Source organism: Beta vulgaris, chromosome 4, assembly GCF_026745355.1.
Source record: "Beta vulgaris subsp. vulgaris cultivar EL10 chromosome 4, EL10.2, whole genome shotgun sequence".
In the NCBI taxonomy this organism is placed as follows: domain Eukaryota; kingdom Viridiplantae; phylum Streptophyta; class Magnoliopsida; order Caryophyllales; family Amaranthaceae; genus Beta; species Beta vulgaris.
Window position 1 is genome coordinate 57,319,185 of NC_079205.1, and position 18,066 is coordinate 57,337,250.

An 18,066-nucleotide genomic window follows, 5' to 3' on the forward strand; every position below is an offset into this window, starting at 1 on the left:
GAGTGTATGAAAGAAAAGCTTTGTGTGTATAGGGAAGTGAATCATGGCTCACTATATTACAGCAATGTGTAGTAGTATTACACACATGATAGTCTTGTAAGTAGGCTGGAGGAAGATGAGTGTTTGAGAGGAAGAGAGAGAAACATAATCTGTGGGAATAGACAAAATAGTAGAGGAAGAAGAAGTAGAAGCAGGAGATGGATTGGAAAGAGAAATGTGTGAAGGAGAAGAAGAAATGGAAGTAGGATTATAAGTAGATGACAGGAGAAGTTGTGTTTAATGGTGATGTAAGAGTGGTAGATGAAGAAGGAATTTCAGGAGTAAGAGTGCCTGTAGAAACAGAAGTAAAAAGGTCAGTAAAAAGGTGATCATTATTAATAGTAGGTAGGAAAAACTGAAATGGAGAAGTAGTAGAGGTTGAAGAAATATGAAAGGGGAAACGTTGTTCATGAAAAACAACATCCCTGGATATGATAATCTTCTTTGTAGCCAAGTGATAGAGTTTATAAGCCTTCTGATCAGTGGGGTAGCCAAGGAAAACACAAGCTTCTGCCCTTGAATCAAACTTAAGGCAAAGCACAAACAACCAAGGCTTCTGAAATGAGATGTATTTAGTTTGTACCATACATTTTCTGATAAGTAGAGATCTTTTTAAGGATTGAAAGGATAGTGCACGAGCTATTTCAAGCAAGCATGTGCTTTCTCTCAATAGTACCATTCTGTTGAGGAGAATTAGCACAACTCTTCTGATGGACAATACCATGGGAAAGATAACATTGCAACATAGGACCTTCACACAATTCCTTAGCATCGTCTAATCTAATGCATTGAATAGAAGTCTGAAATTGAGTCTGAACATAAGAAGCAAAGTTCGCAATAATACCAACAACAACATCAGACTTAAATTGCATCAAAAGAACCCAAGTAGTTTATGTGAAATCATCTACAATTGTAAGAAAAAATATGCAGCCTTTATTTGTAGTATGAACATATGGTCCCCATGTATCAACATGGACCAACTAGAATGGCTTACAAGTAGTAGAAACACTAGAATGAAAAGTCAATATAGTTTGTCTAGCCTTAGGACAAATTTGACACAAGGATTTAGAAACATCTTTAAAATTGAACTGGGAAAAAGAGTTGTCATTTGTGAATTGAAAAAGGCATATGTCCTAATCTTAAATGCTAGAGTTTCACAACATTAACACTATAAGAAGTAGTTAGAGAAGTTGGAATGTAGGAAGGATGTTGCTTATCTTCAGAGGGAGCAACATCAGTAAAGTGAACAAGAGCAGTAGTAGTAGAGTTGGAAATATCTTCAACATAATAGATGTCTGAGTGCAACTTACCAAGAACTATTGGCCTTGTCAAAGAAGGGCCCTGTAGAGTGCAATTGTCAGAAGAAAATGTAATAAGCCCAGAAAAATCACGACATATAGCTTAGGGACTCCAATCAAATTAAAGTGAAAACCAGGAACATAGAGTACTTCTTTCAGTGTAACAAGATCATTCAGAACAACAGTACCAGCATGAGTTATTTGTATTTTTCTACCATCAGGAACAGTAATTATCAGGATCATCTACTACTTTGTAAGAGTGAAAAATCATGACAGACATGATCTGTGGCCCCACTATCAAGTACCCATCCTGTCTTGCTATGAGCACTTAAACAAAATTTACCTGCAAAACAGGCATTAGTGGTGCCATCATTATTTGCTGCTTCTTTGGATATCTCTTGTTGTTGAGCTCCTGACTGCCCTAACATATTAAGAAGTTTCTGATATTGATTCATAGTGAGAGTTTTAAATCATCAATCCTATACCTTAAACCCAATTATTTTACCCACACAATATTTTCCTACATAAATTCCTATGAATATAACTTCCTTGATGACTAACAAACAATTTAAAATAATTCCTATCTATGAATTTCATAGTAAGGGAATTATCTAACAAATTGTAAATTCTTATGGGAATTTAATTCCCATTGCAACCAAACAAGCACTTAATAATTTTACTTGCAAATTGCTATAGCAGTAGCTGAAAGTGAAATATAATAATCCGCGTGTCTCAATAATCGCGAATACAGTCTATATCTTTTAAATATAACACTTTAAATTTTTTGAGTTTAAATTCTCATAATATGTATGGTGATTTTTATGATGTATTATTATTTTTAATACAAGCAAAATATATCATATCTCTATTATATAAGGGAAGGGGGAGCAATGGTGTCCTCTTTTGAAATGCCTATTTTGCCCCCTTCTCTTTCTAAGTTACAAAAGGATTGTCAAAATCAAAATAGGCACTCAAAGAAAACTACCTTACAACACTCACTCACAAATCACTTAAAAGAAAAACTTTACAAATCACTCCTACATTGAGAAAATCACGCAAATCACTCAAATAATCAGGAAACTTTATTAAAACTTAAAATTAACTTACAAACTAAAACTAATAACCTAAAACGTCAATACATACAAAAACATTTACAAAAATTACTTACATATCACTATTCTCAAGAACCATTCACAATTAATGGTGGACCATAATAAAAAATAGAGGTGTATTTGTAGTGAAATCAGAATTTAATTAGAAGTTAGACAAGGAAAAAAATTATTTACTTTTTTATAGTGTTTCCTATATATAATAAAAAATTTACATATAAATGGACCTATCTTTTTCTATTATATAATAGGTGATAGAGTATAAATCTATTCTTGGGGCCTCAACCATCAGCTTAAGCTTTTGGTTGAGTTGGTCCTTTGACATGGTATCAAGAGCCAGCGTGACAAAAAGGTCACGTGTTCGAATCTCATCCACCTCTCCTTTCTCAGTGGAATATTTAGCGCCGGGTATGGGAGACCTGTGTTGCATCCACACTTCAAGCCCAAAGGGCTCTTGCGTGAGGGGGCGTGATAGAGTATAAATCTATTCTTGGGGCCTCAACCATCAGCTTAAGCTTTTGGTTGAGTTGGTCCTTTGACAATAGCGATTAATTATCAAGGTAAAAAAGTTCATGTAAAATATCATTCAAGAATTAAAGTACAACATATCTCTATTATATAAGAGAAAGGGGAGCTATGGTGTCCCCAAATGAAGAGACTATGTTACCCCCTTCACATTAATTCTAAATTACAAATTCACTTACAAATCAAATGGGACTTCAAACAAAAATACCAAAAATATAATTATAACAATCACTCACAAACTACTACCTATAAAAAAATTGACTTGAAATCAAAGTGTCCACTTTTTTTATAATTATTTATGAAGTATTGTACTTAATTCAAAAATCAACTAAAAAATTGTAATATTAGAAATCATAAATAAATTCAATAAAATTTTTATTTTGTTCATAGAATTTAACTTTGAAAATTAAAAAAAAGAAAAACAAAAAGAATGGTGAGAGAGACTTAAGTGACAGAAACTAAACCAATTCAATCAAATTTTACAACTAAAAACAATTATACTTTGTATGTCTAATTTTTAAATTTTGACTCTTATGCCGAAAAAAATCGAGTACCTATTTCGAAAAAAAATTCAACCACGCATCGCGTGCAAAAAATTTTAGTAATTCTATTAGTGAAAATAAACTTACAACCAATGTGTCACAAAAGGATAACAAGTTAAAAGAATAAAATCAAAGATAGATCTTGAATATGTATATAGTTTTGGTAACACTACCGATAATTAAGCATATTATTCCATACGTCTAAAATTTTCACGTTTTTTAATTTTTATATTCTAAAAACTTTCCATGTTCGAAATACTCTGAGATTTTCTGACACATTTAAGGATACAACCCCACCTCTCATTCTCTCTCCTCTATCGTCTATAATCTATATATACACAAACAAATTTCACTAAAACATAGTTTCCATCATTCAATTCATCACACGTTTTCCTTCAAACTAACATAAATGGCTAATCATGAAGAACCAAAATTCCCAGTATCTCATGAAGATTACAATCTTCAGCAGAAGAAGAAAACAGGGAAAAGAAAGATAGAAATCATACCCATACCAAGCAAAATAAGTAAACAAGTGACGTTTTCGAGGCGTCGAAGTGGGTTATTGAAGAATGATGCTAGTGAATCATCTTCTTTATGTGGTGCTGTTGCTGCTATCACTTTCTCTAGTGCTGGTAAACTCTTCTCTTTCGATCATCCTACTCTCGTCGCTACTATCAATTAGTTATGTTAATTTTTCGGCACAAAAAATCTGACGATATTTTAAACAATGATAACGATAATATTAACTATGATATGCTTCCTGAGCAATACAAAGAAGTTCTTAAAATACCAAGGATGTCTTGGCCTAGTGATTAGTATTGAGGTGTTGTGAACGATAGATCACAACTTCAAATTTTTTTTTTTTTTTTATATATATACTTCCTCAATTTGTTTTTACTTACAATGGTTTGAGTTTTGCACTGTTAACAATTCTACTTAGTTTGGTGATTTATGGTTAAGGAAAAACATATTTGTGTGGAATCTTGTTAGATTCGTTTTGATGTATAATGTTTAATTATCAGTACTTAAAGATATCAGTGATGACAAGCGTGAAAGTCAAACGGTTGCAGTTAAAAATAACCATAAGAAGTATGAGGAGACTTTTTCGATCCACTTGCATTATATATATATATATATATATATATATATATATATATATATATATATATAATAGCAAACAAAAGTAGGCCATAAACTAATTGGATGAAGTAATATTATTTCTTTTGTTAATTTAGAAATAGAGTAAAGTCAGTAGAACTTCACATAACTGATTGAAAAGAAAAGTGAGTAAAACTTCACAAAATAGAGAGAATACATACTTATTTTCAATATTTCATTTTGAGTTCATTAATTATTATTAGCACTTTTCTTCTTTAAAAATCCAATATTTATTTTTAAAAAGTCACATAAGTATATAAAATTTGTAAATTTTACTTTTTACATTTGTAGTTATCAAAAGGACAAAGGGTATCGCAATGTGGTTAAATTTTATTCAACTAAAGTTTGTCCCATGAGCTCATTGGCACGCATATTTCAATTACTTTGCGATGTGTAAGATCCATCTATATCTATATCTATATCTATATTTATTATAAATTAAAAGGTGTGTTTTTTTTAAAAAAAAACAGTGGCACGTGACGCTCTCACTTAGAGTGTTAACTTCATGTCATATAATAAAATTTTAAGTATGCATTTTATAAGATTTGATCTTATAATTTCAAATTTATATTAATATCTTAACCACTAAACTATGTTATATCCAGTGTTGATACTTTATAGTAAAATATTAATAAAAAATCTAAATATTCGAACGTAATTTGGGTCTAAAACTAGTTATTCACCTATTTCTTGTTTAGCTAATTAAAATTAGCCAAAAAGTAATCAAAAGCTAATTAATTAGATTGGTTTTTTTTTTACCATGGTAAAGTATGAGATAAGTGATGATGCCGAGCTGGCGAGCTTAGAAGTGAAATCTATTTAATAACTTTATTAATATTTTTTGAATTTTCAGAAAAGTTATGTTCATAATGACAATATGGTAAAAAAGTTAGCTTCAGTGACAATTTGGTAAATAAACTTAGCTTTAGATGACAAATTGGTAAATAAACTTAGGTTCGGGTGACAAATTGATAAAAAAGTTAACTTTTGCGACAGTTTGGTAAAAACAATTGAGCTCTTGCGACGTTTAGGCCTAAAAATTTTAAGTCTATTTTTCTTTTTCTTTTTATTATTTATTGTTGAATTTAGGGGTATCTCCTTTTAATTAATACAATACGAGCGAGAATCATTAAAATATTACTTCACTCATCACATGTGGAGAGCAAATGTATTCATGTATGTGTTTGATATTTTTGAGATTTATTTAGGGATAATTTAATGCACCATTGTCCCCAAAGTTGTCATATATCTTCATTACAAGATTGTATTCATCTTGAAAATTATCCACAGATATATTAAATACATATTGAATACAAATGTTATTGTTCTCAAATGTTAGTTAGAATGAAAATGGAGAGGAAAATATAGGGGATAATTGGGTAACATATAGAAAAAATAATAATGGTAAAATTAATAAATTAAAAATATTCTCTCTTCTACACAATTATTTTTCTCTTGCTTGCACTCTAATTAACATTCGAGAGCAACCTTTCTAAAAAAAACATTCAAAAACAATAACATTTGTATGCAATATGTATTGAAATTTATTTTAATATTTTTGTGGAATATTTCTAAGATAGATACAATATTTTAATGAAACTATACACTCCGGAGTAACAACTTTAGGGACAATAATACATTAAATATTATAAAAAATATTGAATACATTTGCACTTAAACTGTGATGAATGATATAATATTTTTTATTCTCATCTTGTATTAATTAGAATGGAAAGAATATATGGTAAAATAATGAGCGATAGTTGGGTAAATAAATGTGTGGGAAAGAAGAATAAAATTCAACAAAAATGGGAAAGCATAGAAAAATAGGTTTTAAAAATTTTGGCCTCAGCATCGCGAAAGCTCAATTTTTTTAATAAACTATCGCAGTAGTTAACTTTTTTTTATCAATTTGTCACCTGAACCTAAGTTTATTTACCAATTTGTCATTCGAATCTAAGTTTATTTACCAAATTGTCACCGAAGCTAACTTTTTTACTAAATTGTCGCCATGTACCAATTTTTTTACCAAATATGGTCAATTGGCCGTTTGATGTATGTATTATGTATATGTTGTTCAATAATTCTGGTCTAATGTATTGATTTTTTTGCTCTTGTTATGAATATTTTAGGGGAAAAGTAGAGTGGCCTGAGTTGCTAGGCAAACCAGGGAGCCTAGCCAAGAGCATCAGTGAACATGAGAATCCTCAACTGACGGCTATGATTATGAATAAAGATTCTATTAATTTCAATCTTGATTTTCGCCGTAATACTTCCTCCGTTTTGTTTTAAATGAAATATTGGGTGAAATGACACTATTTATTGATAATTTTTTACTTCAATTTATCGCTATTATATAAAGAAAAACATAGTTAAGTGGTATTTTGTGAAATTCGTCTCAATTCATACTATCAAATTATAACTTTTTACGTATGCACAACTAAAGACATCAATGATTAAAAAAGCATGTCAGATTCGGTAAAAAAACAAACATTTCATTTAAAACAGAACGGAGAAAGTACAATATTTGTCACTCATGGCGGTTTAGTTGATATTCCACACCCTCTCGTATTTTAATTCGGTGTGATAATGTTGCACGAATAAGGATCATTTTTCCAATTTCGACACTTCATCAACGAAATTATTTACTCAATTGCTCTAAACTATATAAGTGGTTCTACTCTTTATATTTCTCCATCGCATTTCTGAAACATTAGCCTCTATTGTAGGTTTTATTAATTAAACACTGGCTTTATTGATGGTAAGCCCAATTTTGTTATTTTCATTGCTTTGGAGATTTGTTAGTGTTATAATTTTGTGTGTCATAGTTCTCTCGCCTTTTATGAGCAGTTTTCTCCGGATAGATAGTTTTATTAGCTCATCTCTTCGAGAATTTTATTGCTTATGTGTTTGTAGGATTGGAACAAGAAAATTCCATTGTGATAGAGTATAAATCTATTTTTGAGGCCTCAATTATCAACTTAAGTTTTTGGTTGAGTTGGTCCTTTGACATGGAATCAAGAGCCAGCGCCCAAAGGGCTCTTGTGTGAAGAGGCGTGATAGAGTATAAATCTATTCCTGGGACCTCAACTATCAGCTTAAACTTTTGATTGAGTTGGTCATTTAACACATTGCAATATTTCTCCTATAAGTTCACTATATATACAAGTCAGATCTCCATATATATGGCTGGCCTAGGAATAATCTATGTCGCACAAGGCTATATATATAATTTATTATTTGTGCAATCAATCGATCGAGTTAATGTTGCTTTGAATATATCCCCCCCAAAGTGATTGCAGTTAGCTAGTAGTTGTAAATCTAAGGTGTATATGTGGTGATTATCGAAAATATTGGAGTTTAGGGTTTCAAAGTACTCATTATTTCGCTAATTAGATCACTTGCATTATTTGTATTTTCATGAGGAAGCTAGCTTATATTGTGCCATGGATAGAGAGTAGAGATTATGATAAACAAGCTCAAATTTCATTTAGCCAAAACTAACTCTATGTTAAAATTTCAAGCAAACTGGCACACATATATTACAACCTTATTATGACAACAAACAATCTAAAACAGGAGCAATCAAAAGCCGTCTCATAACATTGCGCATGTTGCTCCAGTGGTTCCAAAATCAATATTTAGGAGAATCATGTGAGAGTTCAATGGTTAGAGTTCTCACCTCCCAACCTCATGGTAGAGAGTTCGACTCTTATCAATCTCATATTTGCGCGTTTGTGTAGATATCTGCTTTTGGGTATAAATCCCCAATTTCCAATCTTTGGAAGTTTTTTATGGGTTGAAATCTCCTTCTTACCCCCTAACTCATGAGGGTTGAGCCTGCTTGGGCCACTAAATTACCGAATAAAAAAAGTTGTCCCATATATGCTTTGGACTATTATTTAGACACATTGGGCAACTTTCTCCAAGGGCGCAAAAATGTTACACAACAAATTACATAATTTTATAACAGTTTTAGGGACTGTTAATTCTCCCTATCTTATTTTCAATTCAGTTCAATGCAGTCAGTTCATTTCAGTCGCAATCAGTTTAGTTCAATTCATCAATTCCAATCAGTTCAGTTCAGTTCCTAATTTATTTTATTATCATTACTATTAGTTACAATTTAATTCATTTCAGTTCAGTGCAATCACTTCAGTTCAATTCAGCTCAGTTCAATTCAATTTAGTTCAGTTATTTTATGATAAGAGAACATGCTCGTAGTAGAAAGTGAATCATAATATTGTTCATGTGTCAATATACATTAACCAAAACACAATAATGGAGGCATGCAACTACTTACAAGAAACACTAAGGGCATGTTCTCTTCGGCATAAAACAGTTGAACTGAAATGGATTGAACGGAACTGAAGAACTGAACTTAATTGAATTGTACTAAACTGAATTGAATTGAACTGAAACGAATAATGATATGTGAGAGTAAAAGTATTGTCCAAAGCTGAATTGAACTGAATTGAATTGAACTGAACTGAATTAAACTAAACTGAACTGAAAATAAGTTGGAAAGAACATACCCTAAGTCTTATTTATGGCTGGCCATATTTATAGTTAACGGTGTGATCAGTGTACATATACAACCTATTATTATGCAGAATAACTATTATAAATTTTAGGTTTAAATTCTCACCAATATGTGCAAAAAATTTCCTAATTTATTACTATTTTAAAATATAAAAATATTTTCATATAGTTCAATTAGTGAACATAAACTTACAATCAATGTGTCACAAAAGGAATAACAAGTGAAAAGAATAGAATTTTTTCCTTGAATAATGCTAAAAAGGGGATTAATTCCCAAAATGTGCCACAAATTTTTTTATTTCCCTGCGTACCGTCCACGTAGGACGGCACGCGAAAAAAAGTTTTTTTTTTGTTTTAACGGAGATAAACCGCTACTCAGAGTAGCGGTTTACTTTAAAGAAAACCGCTACTCGACGTGTAGCGGTTCACTCACATTAACCGCTAGTCACGTAGCGGTTTTAATGAATGAACCGCTCTCTGAGTAGCGGTTTTCTCCCTCGGGTAAACCGCTACTCGAGTAGCGTTCATTCATTAAAACCGCTACTGCGAGTAGCGGTTTTGTACCCATTACACCCCACACTGCATTGTTTCCACATAACTGGCCAACTGCCAAAAGCCAAAAAAATTCCAGCAATCCCAAACAAGCATCCAACCTCCAATTCCAGCATTCCAAACAATATCCAACCTCCAATTTAACATTATCCAACCTGCAATTCCAAACAATTATCCAACCTCCAATTTCAACATTATCCAACCTGCAATTCCAGCACCAAATTCCATTCAACAACACCAATATAAGCCACACATTGATCACTCATCACCAAGTTCATACACATTCAAATGTATGTAAAAAAATTTTAGTTACAAGTTAGAGTGAGAAAATAATGTTAACTAACTACATAAACAATAAATGAACTTCTAAAACCCTCTCTTCTTTTTGTGAAGGTGTAGATGAGCTAGGTTGTGGTCTCATGAGTCTCTGCAATGGCATCAAGAGAAGGAGTAGTGTCAAACGTCGTCGATAGGCCCTCTGATGACTGGAGTTGAAAGCAAAAGCTGACGTGGTAGATATATGGGCAGCAGACGTTAGAAGATGTGAAGTCGATGTATATCCAGCAGAAGTAGGCACGCCCTGTACGATGTGCCATGTCCAGCTCGGCCAACAGCTCAACACACAGTCCCCTCATAGTCTGCAATGTCTGCGCATACAAGTCACGCACCATATCTGGAGGCAATGACTCAGAAGCCTCTAGCACAGTACCGCACCTATGAGCAATATCAGATAAAGTATGTGCCTGAATAGAAAGAAAAAAATACATATTATATAGTTGTATAAATAAATAAAAGTGCAACTAAAAATCAGTGAACTTACCAGTACTATATCTGCAACGCAGGCTGATAATGTGTAGAAGGTGGTCGCCTCGATGGATTCGTCAGGCGTAACCTCGTGATGCGACGAAACCATATCATATACTCGTCAAAGGCATGAGTACGACCACTAAAAGGAGTGCCCTGAACTATGTGTCCCTCGCGCTCATCCCAATGTGCAATGTAAGGTCGATGTCTGAGCGGATAGTTCTTGTTCTTCGACCTCCGATCTATGGCATGAAGGGTTGTGCTCGTATCAGAAGGTGCGGGAATCGTCTGCTCGAATCCAAACTGGCGCATAACTCGACCAGGGAAATGGAACTCTACAATGTCGAAACAGATAAGTGGGGCCACTGTGCGCCATACATGTCGATCAGCTCGACATATAGCAGGTAACAACGCCAGTCTCGCATCAGTATATGGCTGCCAAGTCATCTACAAAAAATAGAATCTTACAAATATTAGGCAAAAGAAGAGTCTACCAATGTATATAAGTTAGGCAAGTACGAGCCTATGTACCTGCTCGTCCGTCTGATGGTCAAGTGCATCCCTGTAGTAAGGAAGCCCACCTGCTGTGTGGGACCTAGTGATGTGTACTCGAAGCCAACTGAAAAGAAATATACGTTATTATCCATGAGAAAAATGAATCTAAAGAATGTCAACAAATGTGAGACATTGAATATTACCTGACAGCTAAGGGGTCAATCCCCGGAACATGCTGGGAGCCTAAAATAGGAACGGCCTCGTCAAACTGTGGAGGTGGGTCCCGCACCCTCGAAATCCGAGGTCTGCCAATGTGTATGTGCTCCCATGCCCAAATCTGTAACAACAACACAGGGCCACCTAACTCCCTCGCACCCCTATGTGATGCCCGACATAGCTGCCGATACAGGTATGCAAGGGTCGCACTACCCCAACTATATGTCCCTGCTACGTCGAGATCAGCTAAAAGTGGGAGATAAAGAACCTGGACTGCATCTCCACTCTTGTCGGCAAAAAGAATGGACCCCATCAATGCAAGAATGTAAGCCCGGGCAAATCGCTGTACAGTCACCTCATCAGCATCATTCGGCAACAAGAAAAAATGTTGCCGAAGCCATGTCAATCTCAAAGACGAACCCTGGAGAACTTTGGGCTCGTTCTCCGGTGTGTTGGGCCAAATCCCTAACAACTCGAAAACTAATGCAGCCCAGTTACCCTCGCCTCGACCAGTAACAGGTGCCCCGTGCACTCTAAGTCCAAGGATAACAGCGACATCCTCCAAAGTAATCGTCGCCTCCCTAACAGTCAAATGAAATGTATGGGTCTCCTGCCTCCATCGCTCCACTAATGCCGTCAGAAGTGGTCTATCAATCTCCAAACCTCCCCCTACCAAACGATGTATGCCGAGAAAACCAGCCCGCTCGACATACCGAAGAACCCTATCGTGAATCTCCCAGTCAAGATAGAGACTGTGATGATGCAACCGACACGATAGTACCGTGTCCGCTACTCCCCTCCAGACATCCTCACTCCGATGTTGGTCCTGGAGGGTGAGAACGCTGCGATCAGTGGGGCCGGGAAAGATGGACTGCGCCATCAGACCTAATAAGAAAAAAAAATATATACCGGTTAGTAACACAATGAGGACTATGAAAATAATATAAATTTTTGAAATTTAACAAAATATGAAAACATTTACCCAGATGTTCCTTCACCGTTCTTATTAGGACATCTTTGCTTATTGTGTCCTGAAACCTTACAAATGCTACATCTATATTTGCCAGACCTATCAGCTGCATCCATTTCATTTTGTATTCGAGTGGACCGTGGACGTCCAGCTCCACGTTTTAGCCTCTCATCAGCTATAATTCTCGGACCATCATATGGAGAACAATTATGCATATCAGGCACAGGCTTGAAAAAGGACATATAAGTAGATCGATACGAGCTAGTCAGAAATGAAGCGTCCACAAAACCACTATATGACAAGCTCCTGTGACGACATACCGCAAGGACATGAGAACACGGCAACTTATATATTATGACTTTCTCACATGTACATGTCTTCTGCATTAAGTTAACCGTGTGTTTCTTTCCACCTTTCCCTGCAATACGTGGGATACTTCCAAAGCATGTGAGTCATACCATTACAGAACTGTATTCATTTTTTCATACAATATGCATCAAAGTCCTAGACCCGTCGACCCTCGATTCCTTGCAGGCCAGAGTAGTTGAAACTCTATGCAAATTTGAGATGTATTCCCCCCCCCCCCGCATTCTTTGACATTATGGTCCATATTATTGTCCATCTAGTTCGAGAAATTAAGTTGTGTGGTCCAGTGTTTTTGAGGTGGTGCTATCCTTTTGAGAGATATATATGAAAACTTTGAAGGATAAAGTTCGGAATCCTGCACAACCAGAAGGTAGTATAATTCAAGGGATTGTGGGTGAAGAGATCAGTAATTTTGTTGCTGAGTATTTTGCTAGTGTTGATCCTTTGGACTTCCGACATCCCGACACGAGGGCAGACTTGAGGGCAAGGGTACAATTGGTTCAAAATTGATCACACCTTCCGTAGAAAAGCGTAAACAAGCTCACTTATTTGTATTGCATCACGTACCAGCTGTCCATCCTTATTTAAATGAACATATGGAGGAATTACGTGTTAACAATCCTGGAAAAGGAGTGAGGGCATTAACGCAAACGCATAACAAGACTTTCATTGATTGGTTTCATAAACGAGTACTGATTTGGATGAAAGTGTTCCTGAAACAGTCAAGTGGTTAGCATTTGGTCCTCGTGAAACTGTACGCTCTTATGAGGGTTATGATATTAATGGGTATACGTTTTGGACTGAACCTCAAGATCTGAAGTCAAGATCGCAACAAAATAGTGGTGTTTCACTTGTGGCGTCGTCTACACAATATGCAAGCTCGAAAGATAAGTCGCATGTACATGCTGAAAGCAACTATTACGGGCGAATAAAAGAAATATGGGAGCTGGACTACTGTACTTTTAATATTTGCCTCTTGTGTTTCAAGTGGGTTGACGATAACCGACGTTGTGTAAGAAAAGATGATCCTTGCGGATTCACTCTTGTTGACCTTAGTCGTCTACGTGAAACTAAGGAGCCATTTGTAATTGCGTCACAGGTCAAGCAAGTATTTTTTGTAAATGATCCTGCTGATCATAAGTGGTCAATTGTTGTACCTGGTAAAAGGAGTATCCTCGGTATTGGTGATTTTGATAATGAGAAAGAATATAATGCATTTCAGGACCTCCCCCTTTTACCTATCCTGAAATTAGTGTGGAAGATGATGTGAATATGTCGGAGAACTATATGCGTGTAGATCACACGGAAGGGATACATGTACTTGAGGATCCTAAGAAACGGCGAAAGGTCAATAAATCATGAGACATAAACTCAGGTCTGTGTGATTTCTCCAATTTGTAACTATTGTGTAGATTTTGAGGCCTATTTTTCGCCTTTTCGCTTCCAAATCGTACTTATTGAGTCATTTAACCCCAAATTCTCTTTGAAGATGCTTATATGAGGTATAATGTAAGCCGCTACCCAGAATAGCGGTTCATTAAAGAAAACCGCTACTCCGAGTAGCGGTTGATTTTAAATATAACCGCTACTCTGAGTAGCGGTTTTTATGCATTAACCGCTACTCTGAGTAGCGGTTTTACTGCAGTTTTAAAAAAAAAAAAATTTCGCGTGCTGTCCTACGTGGACGGTACGCAGGGAAATAAAGTTTTTTGTCACACATTTTGGGAATTAATCCCCTTTTTAGCATTATTCAAGGAAAAAATTCGAAAAGAATAAAAGAAAATCTTGTATATGTATATATTTTTGGTAACACTACCGATAATTAAGCATTTTATCCCACAAGTCTAAAATCATCACGTTTTTATTTTATTTTTATACTCTAAGAACTTTCCTTGTCCGAAATATTCTTCTAAGATTTCCTGACACATTAATTTAAGGATACAATCCCATTTATCATTCTCTCTCTATAAAATATACACATAAAATTTCAATAAAAACCTAATTTCTTCCATTCAATTCATCACACTTTTTCCTTCAAACTAACATTAATGGCGGCTAATCATCAAGAATCAAAATTACTAGTATCTCATCATGAAGATTACAATCTTCAGCAGAAGAAGAAAACAGGTAAAAGAAAGATAGAAATCAAACCAATAACAAATAAACCAAGTAAACAAGTTACATTTTCAAAGCGAAAAAGTGGGTTATTCAAGAAAGCTGGTGAATTGTCTTCTTTATGTGGTGCTGAAGTTGCTGTTATCACTATATCTGCTGCGGGTAAACTCTTCTCTTTCGGTCATCCTACTCCCGACGCTACTATCAATCGTTACGTTAAATTTTCGGCACGAAAAAGCGACGATATTTCAAACAATAATAATGTTAACGTTAACAATAGTATTAATGTCGATAAACTATCTGAGCAATATAAGGAAGTTCTTGGAAATATTGAGTTAGAGAAGAGGAGAACAGCAGGTGCTTCATCTTCGTCCAATGGGAATAGTCCACGTGGAAATATTAATAGTAATGAAAAATTAGGGTTTTGGTGGGATAATGTACCTACTAATGATCTTGGGATTATTGAACTTGAACGATTGAAGGTTGCATTAGAGGGATTAAGGGTTGAAGTTTCTTCGAAAATCGAGGCGGTTCATCGTTGTTCTTCTACTAGTTTGTTTCATCCAAAATTGGAATTGGGTTCATGTAGTAATGAGAATGGTGTTGCTCAAGGTTATGAAGATTTTGGTTGGATTAATAATAATAATAATAATGATCATGTTTTGGTAAGAGATCAAAGTATTCAGCCGTCATTGTTGATGCCTATGAATACTTGGTTTGGACATGCTTCTGAAAACTATGGCAATTTTTCTAATTAAGACTTAAGAGTAGTGCTAGATTATTATGATCTTTATTAGTTCTCTAGTGTGTTGATTTTACTTTCTAGGTTACTTTTATTATAGTGTGTTAAATATATTTAATTACTTTTGGTTAAATCAGATGTGGAAACATAATTGATTTTTTTGGTTGATTCTTAATTTATTGAAAGTATCAGTGAGTTTGCATTGATTTTATGTGTTGAAGTTAGCATAGATTGATCAGTGATTTTTATGATATCGGAGCTAGCGTGATATAAAGGTCGTACTGGGTTCAAATCTCATCCACCCCCTCGCTCCTTTCTAACTGGAATATTTAGCGCCAAGTATGAAGGAGACATGTGCTGCATCCACATTTCAAGCCCAATGGGCTATCGCATGAGGGGGCGTGATAGAGTATTAAACTATTCTTGGGACTCCAATCATCAGCTTAAACATTTGATTGAGTTGGTCCTTTGACAATCAGCAATTCACCATATTTATCTAAGAGATAATCCTATGGGATCTTTATGGTAATTTCGATTACATCATCTTGTTTTATAAACTTTACAACTGAAGATTTTTATATGATTGGTTGAATGAGTGAAAAATGTCAAAGATAGTATCTCAAAGAACCAATGGAGTATTGACCTTGTGGCTTGTAGGAACCAAATGAGCACAAAAGAGACCAAGGTTCAAGCATCAGTATGAGCATTTTTAAAGGGGGACGTGGGTGATGTATAATTGAATTATAGGCTGAGCTTTAATACTTCTTTCATTCTATAGTAATTGTAAGATACTTCATAATCATATATTTTTTTTTAAATCCCTATGTGAACAGAACAGAGAGATAAATAAAAAGTAGGATTCATGTAATGGGAGAGAGATAGAGAGAAGATACTATAAAAAAGAAATTGTCGCAATCAATTTGAAACTTACAAATAAGAAAAATATTGCAATTAGAAAAATAAACCCGGAGGAAGTATACAACAGACTCAATAAACTTCCTCGTAAATCTAGGGCATGTTCTCTTTCGCATAAAACAGCTAAACTGAACTAAACTGAATTGAACCGAACTGAAATGGGTAGTGATATGTGATAGTAAATATGTTGTTCAAAGCTGAACTGAATTGAGTTGAAACTGAACTAAACTAAGCTGAACTGAAAATAAGTTGGGGAGAACAGATCCTTAATTATATCCATCTAAAAATTAAAGGATACAAGAAGATGGTCTCATTCTCGGTTAATAATAAGTAACACATCAAATGAGTCAGGATTCAGGAAAATTAATTTGCTCACAATGCATAATGAAGTATAACTACCATCTAGGGACTAGAATATCTATACAGGAGAGGAAAAGAGAGATAGAGAAACTTGGTTTGGACATGCTTCTGAAAACTTTGGCAATTTTACTTAAGAGTACTGCTAGATTATGATCTTTATTAATTCTTTAATGTATCGAATTTATTTTCTAGCTCACTTTTATTAATAGTGTGTCAAATATATTTACTTTTTGTTAAATCAGATTTGGAATCCTAATTGTTTTTTTGGTCGATCCTTAATTAACTAAAAGTACCAGTGTACCAGTGAGTTTGCATTGGTTTAATGTGTTTAGGCATAAATTCAGTAATTACTAATTATATTGGAAAAATTGATTCTAATAATCCAACCTTTGGACCGTTCGCTCAAAATAATCCAACCTTTTGATTATTATTTAATAATCCAACCTTTTAGGACAATTCGCAAACAATGCACCGTGACCTGTTGAAACAGGTAGGTGACCATTAGAATAGGTTAATTGCACACGTGTCTTGCCCTGATTTGTTGTGATCTAATTAATCAATATTAATCTTAATTAAAATAACCAAACAACACCCCACCCCCACCCCCACCACTGCCACTCCCAACAATCTCCATTTCACTCCACCACCACCACCACAACCGCGGTACCAACCACCATTGCCCACCGCAGTACCAACCACCACTGCCAACCGCATTTCACCCACACCACCACCACTGCCAACAACCCCCATTTCACCCACACCACCACCACTGCCAACAACCCCCATTTCACCCACACCACCACCACTGCCAACAACCCCCATATCACCCACCCCAAATAACACCACCACCACCATCAGTAAGAAGAAGAGAGAGAGATTTGAAGGGGGGGGGAAGGCGCTGTTGCGGGATTCGATGCGGGGGGAGCGGGAGGGGGAGGGGGAGTGGGAGGGGGATTTGAAGGGGATGCGGGGAAGAGGAAGGGGGAGGGGATTCGAAGTGGGATGCGGGGGAGCGGGAGGGGGAGGGGGATTCGAAGGGGGATGCGGCGGAGGGGAGGCGCTGCTACGGGGGAGGGGGTTGGTGGGGGTGCTCAAAGTGGGGTAGGGGAGAGCACGGGAGGGGCGGGGTGCTCACATGGGGTCGGGAAGGGCGGTGGGGGAGGGGTGCTAACAGTGGGGTCGGGGAGGGAGGGGGGTGAGGGAGGGAGGGGAGGGGGGTTCCTGGTGAAGTGATGAGTAGGGTGGTAAGGGGGGAGGAAGAGAGATAGGAAGGGAGGGGCTAGAGAAGAAAAAAAAATGGAAATTGTTTTTTTTACAA

General features: G+C 35.6%; 3 protein-coding genes across 3 annotated transcripts; 2 read left to right on the plus strand and 1 right to left on the minus strand.

Annotated features, from left to right (window-relative positions):
* The first annotated feature begins 3,922 nt into the window (after nt 1–3,922).
* Nucleotides 3,923–6,963, plus strand: LOC125496780 (MADS-box transcription factor 2-like). Its single transcript, XM_048642355.1, has 3 exons — nt 3,923–4,145; nt 4,536–4,602; nt 6,804–6,963. The coding sequence occupies exons 1-3, from the start codon at nt 3,923–3,925 to the stop codon at nt 6,961–6,963; spliced, it is 450 nt and encodes a 149-aa protein (XP_048498312.1).
* Nucleotides 6,964–10,590: 3,627 nt separating this feature from the next.
* Nucleotides 10,591–12,645, minus strand: LOC125496781 (serine/threonine-protein phosphatase 7 long form homolog). Its single transcript, XM_057394150.1, has 4 exons — nt 12,263–12,645; nt 11,268–12,165; nt 11,101–11,188; nt 10,591–11,016 (listed from the first exon to the last, which is right to left on the minus strand). The coding sequence occupies exons 1-4, from the start codon at nt 12,369–12,371 to the stop codon at nt 10,591–10,593; spliced, it is 1,521 nt and encodes a 506-aa protein (XP_057250133.1). The 5' UTR covers nt 12,372–12,645.
* Nucleotides 12,646–14,664: 2,019 nt separating this feature from the next.
* LOC104890708 (agamous-like MADS-box protein AGL23) lies at nt 14,665–15,489 on the plus strand. Its single transcript, XM_010676285.2, has one exon. The coding sequence runs from the start codon at nt 14,665–14,667 to the stop codon at nt 15,487–15,489; it is 825 nt and encodes a 274-aa protein (XP_010674587.2).
* Nucleotides 15,490–18,066: the final 2,577 nt, after the last annotated feature.

What these genes read in the sequence shown, in the direction of transcription:
- LOC125496780 (XM_048642355.1), top strand. Translation starts at nt 3,923, where the DNA reads ATGGCTAATCATGAAGAACCAAAATTCCCAGTATCTCATGAAGATTAC. An exon ending in TATCACTTTCTCTAGTGCTG is followed by an intron (nt 4,146 to 4,535) that starts GTAAACTCTTCT and finishes TTTAATTATCAG; the next exon opens with TACTTAAAGATATCAGTGAT. An exon ending in GTTAAAAATAACCATAAGAA is followed by an intron (nt 4,603 to 6,803) that starts GTATGAGGAGAC and finishes TGAATATTTTAG; the next exon opens with GGGAAAAGTAGAGTGGCCTG.
- LOC125496781 (XM_057394150.1), bottom strand. Translation starts at nt 12,371, where the DNA reads ATGAAATGGATGCAGCTGATAGGTCTGGCAAATATAGATGTAGCATTT. An exon ending in ATTGACCCCTTAGCTGTCAG is followed by an intron (nt 11,189 to 11,267) that starts GTAATATTCAAT and finishes ATTTCTTTTCAG; the next exon opens with TTGGCTTCGAGTACACATCA. An exon ending in ACCATCAGACGGACGAGCAG is followed by an intron (nt 11,017 to 11,100) that starts GTACATAGGCTC and finishes TATTTTTTGTAG; the next exon opens with ATGACTTGGCAGCCATATAC.
- LOC104890708 (XM_010676285.2), top strand. Translation starts at nt 14,665, where the DNA reads ATGGCGGCTAATCATCAAGAATCAAAATTACTAGTATCTCATCATGAA.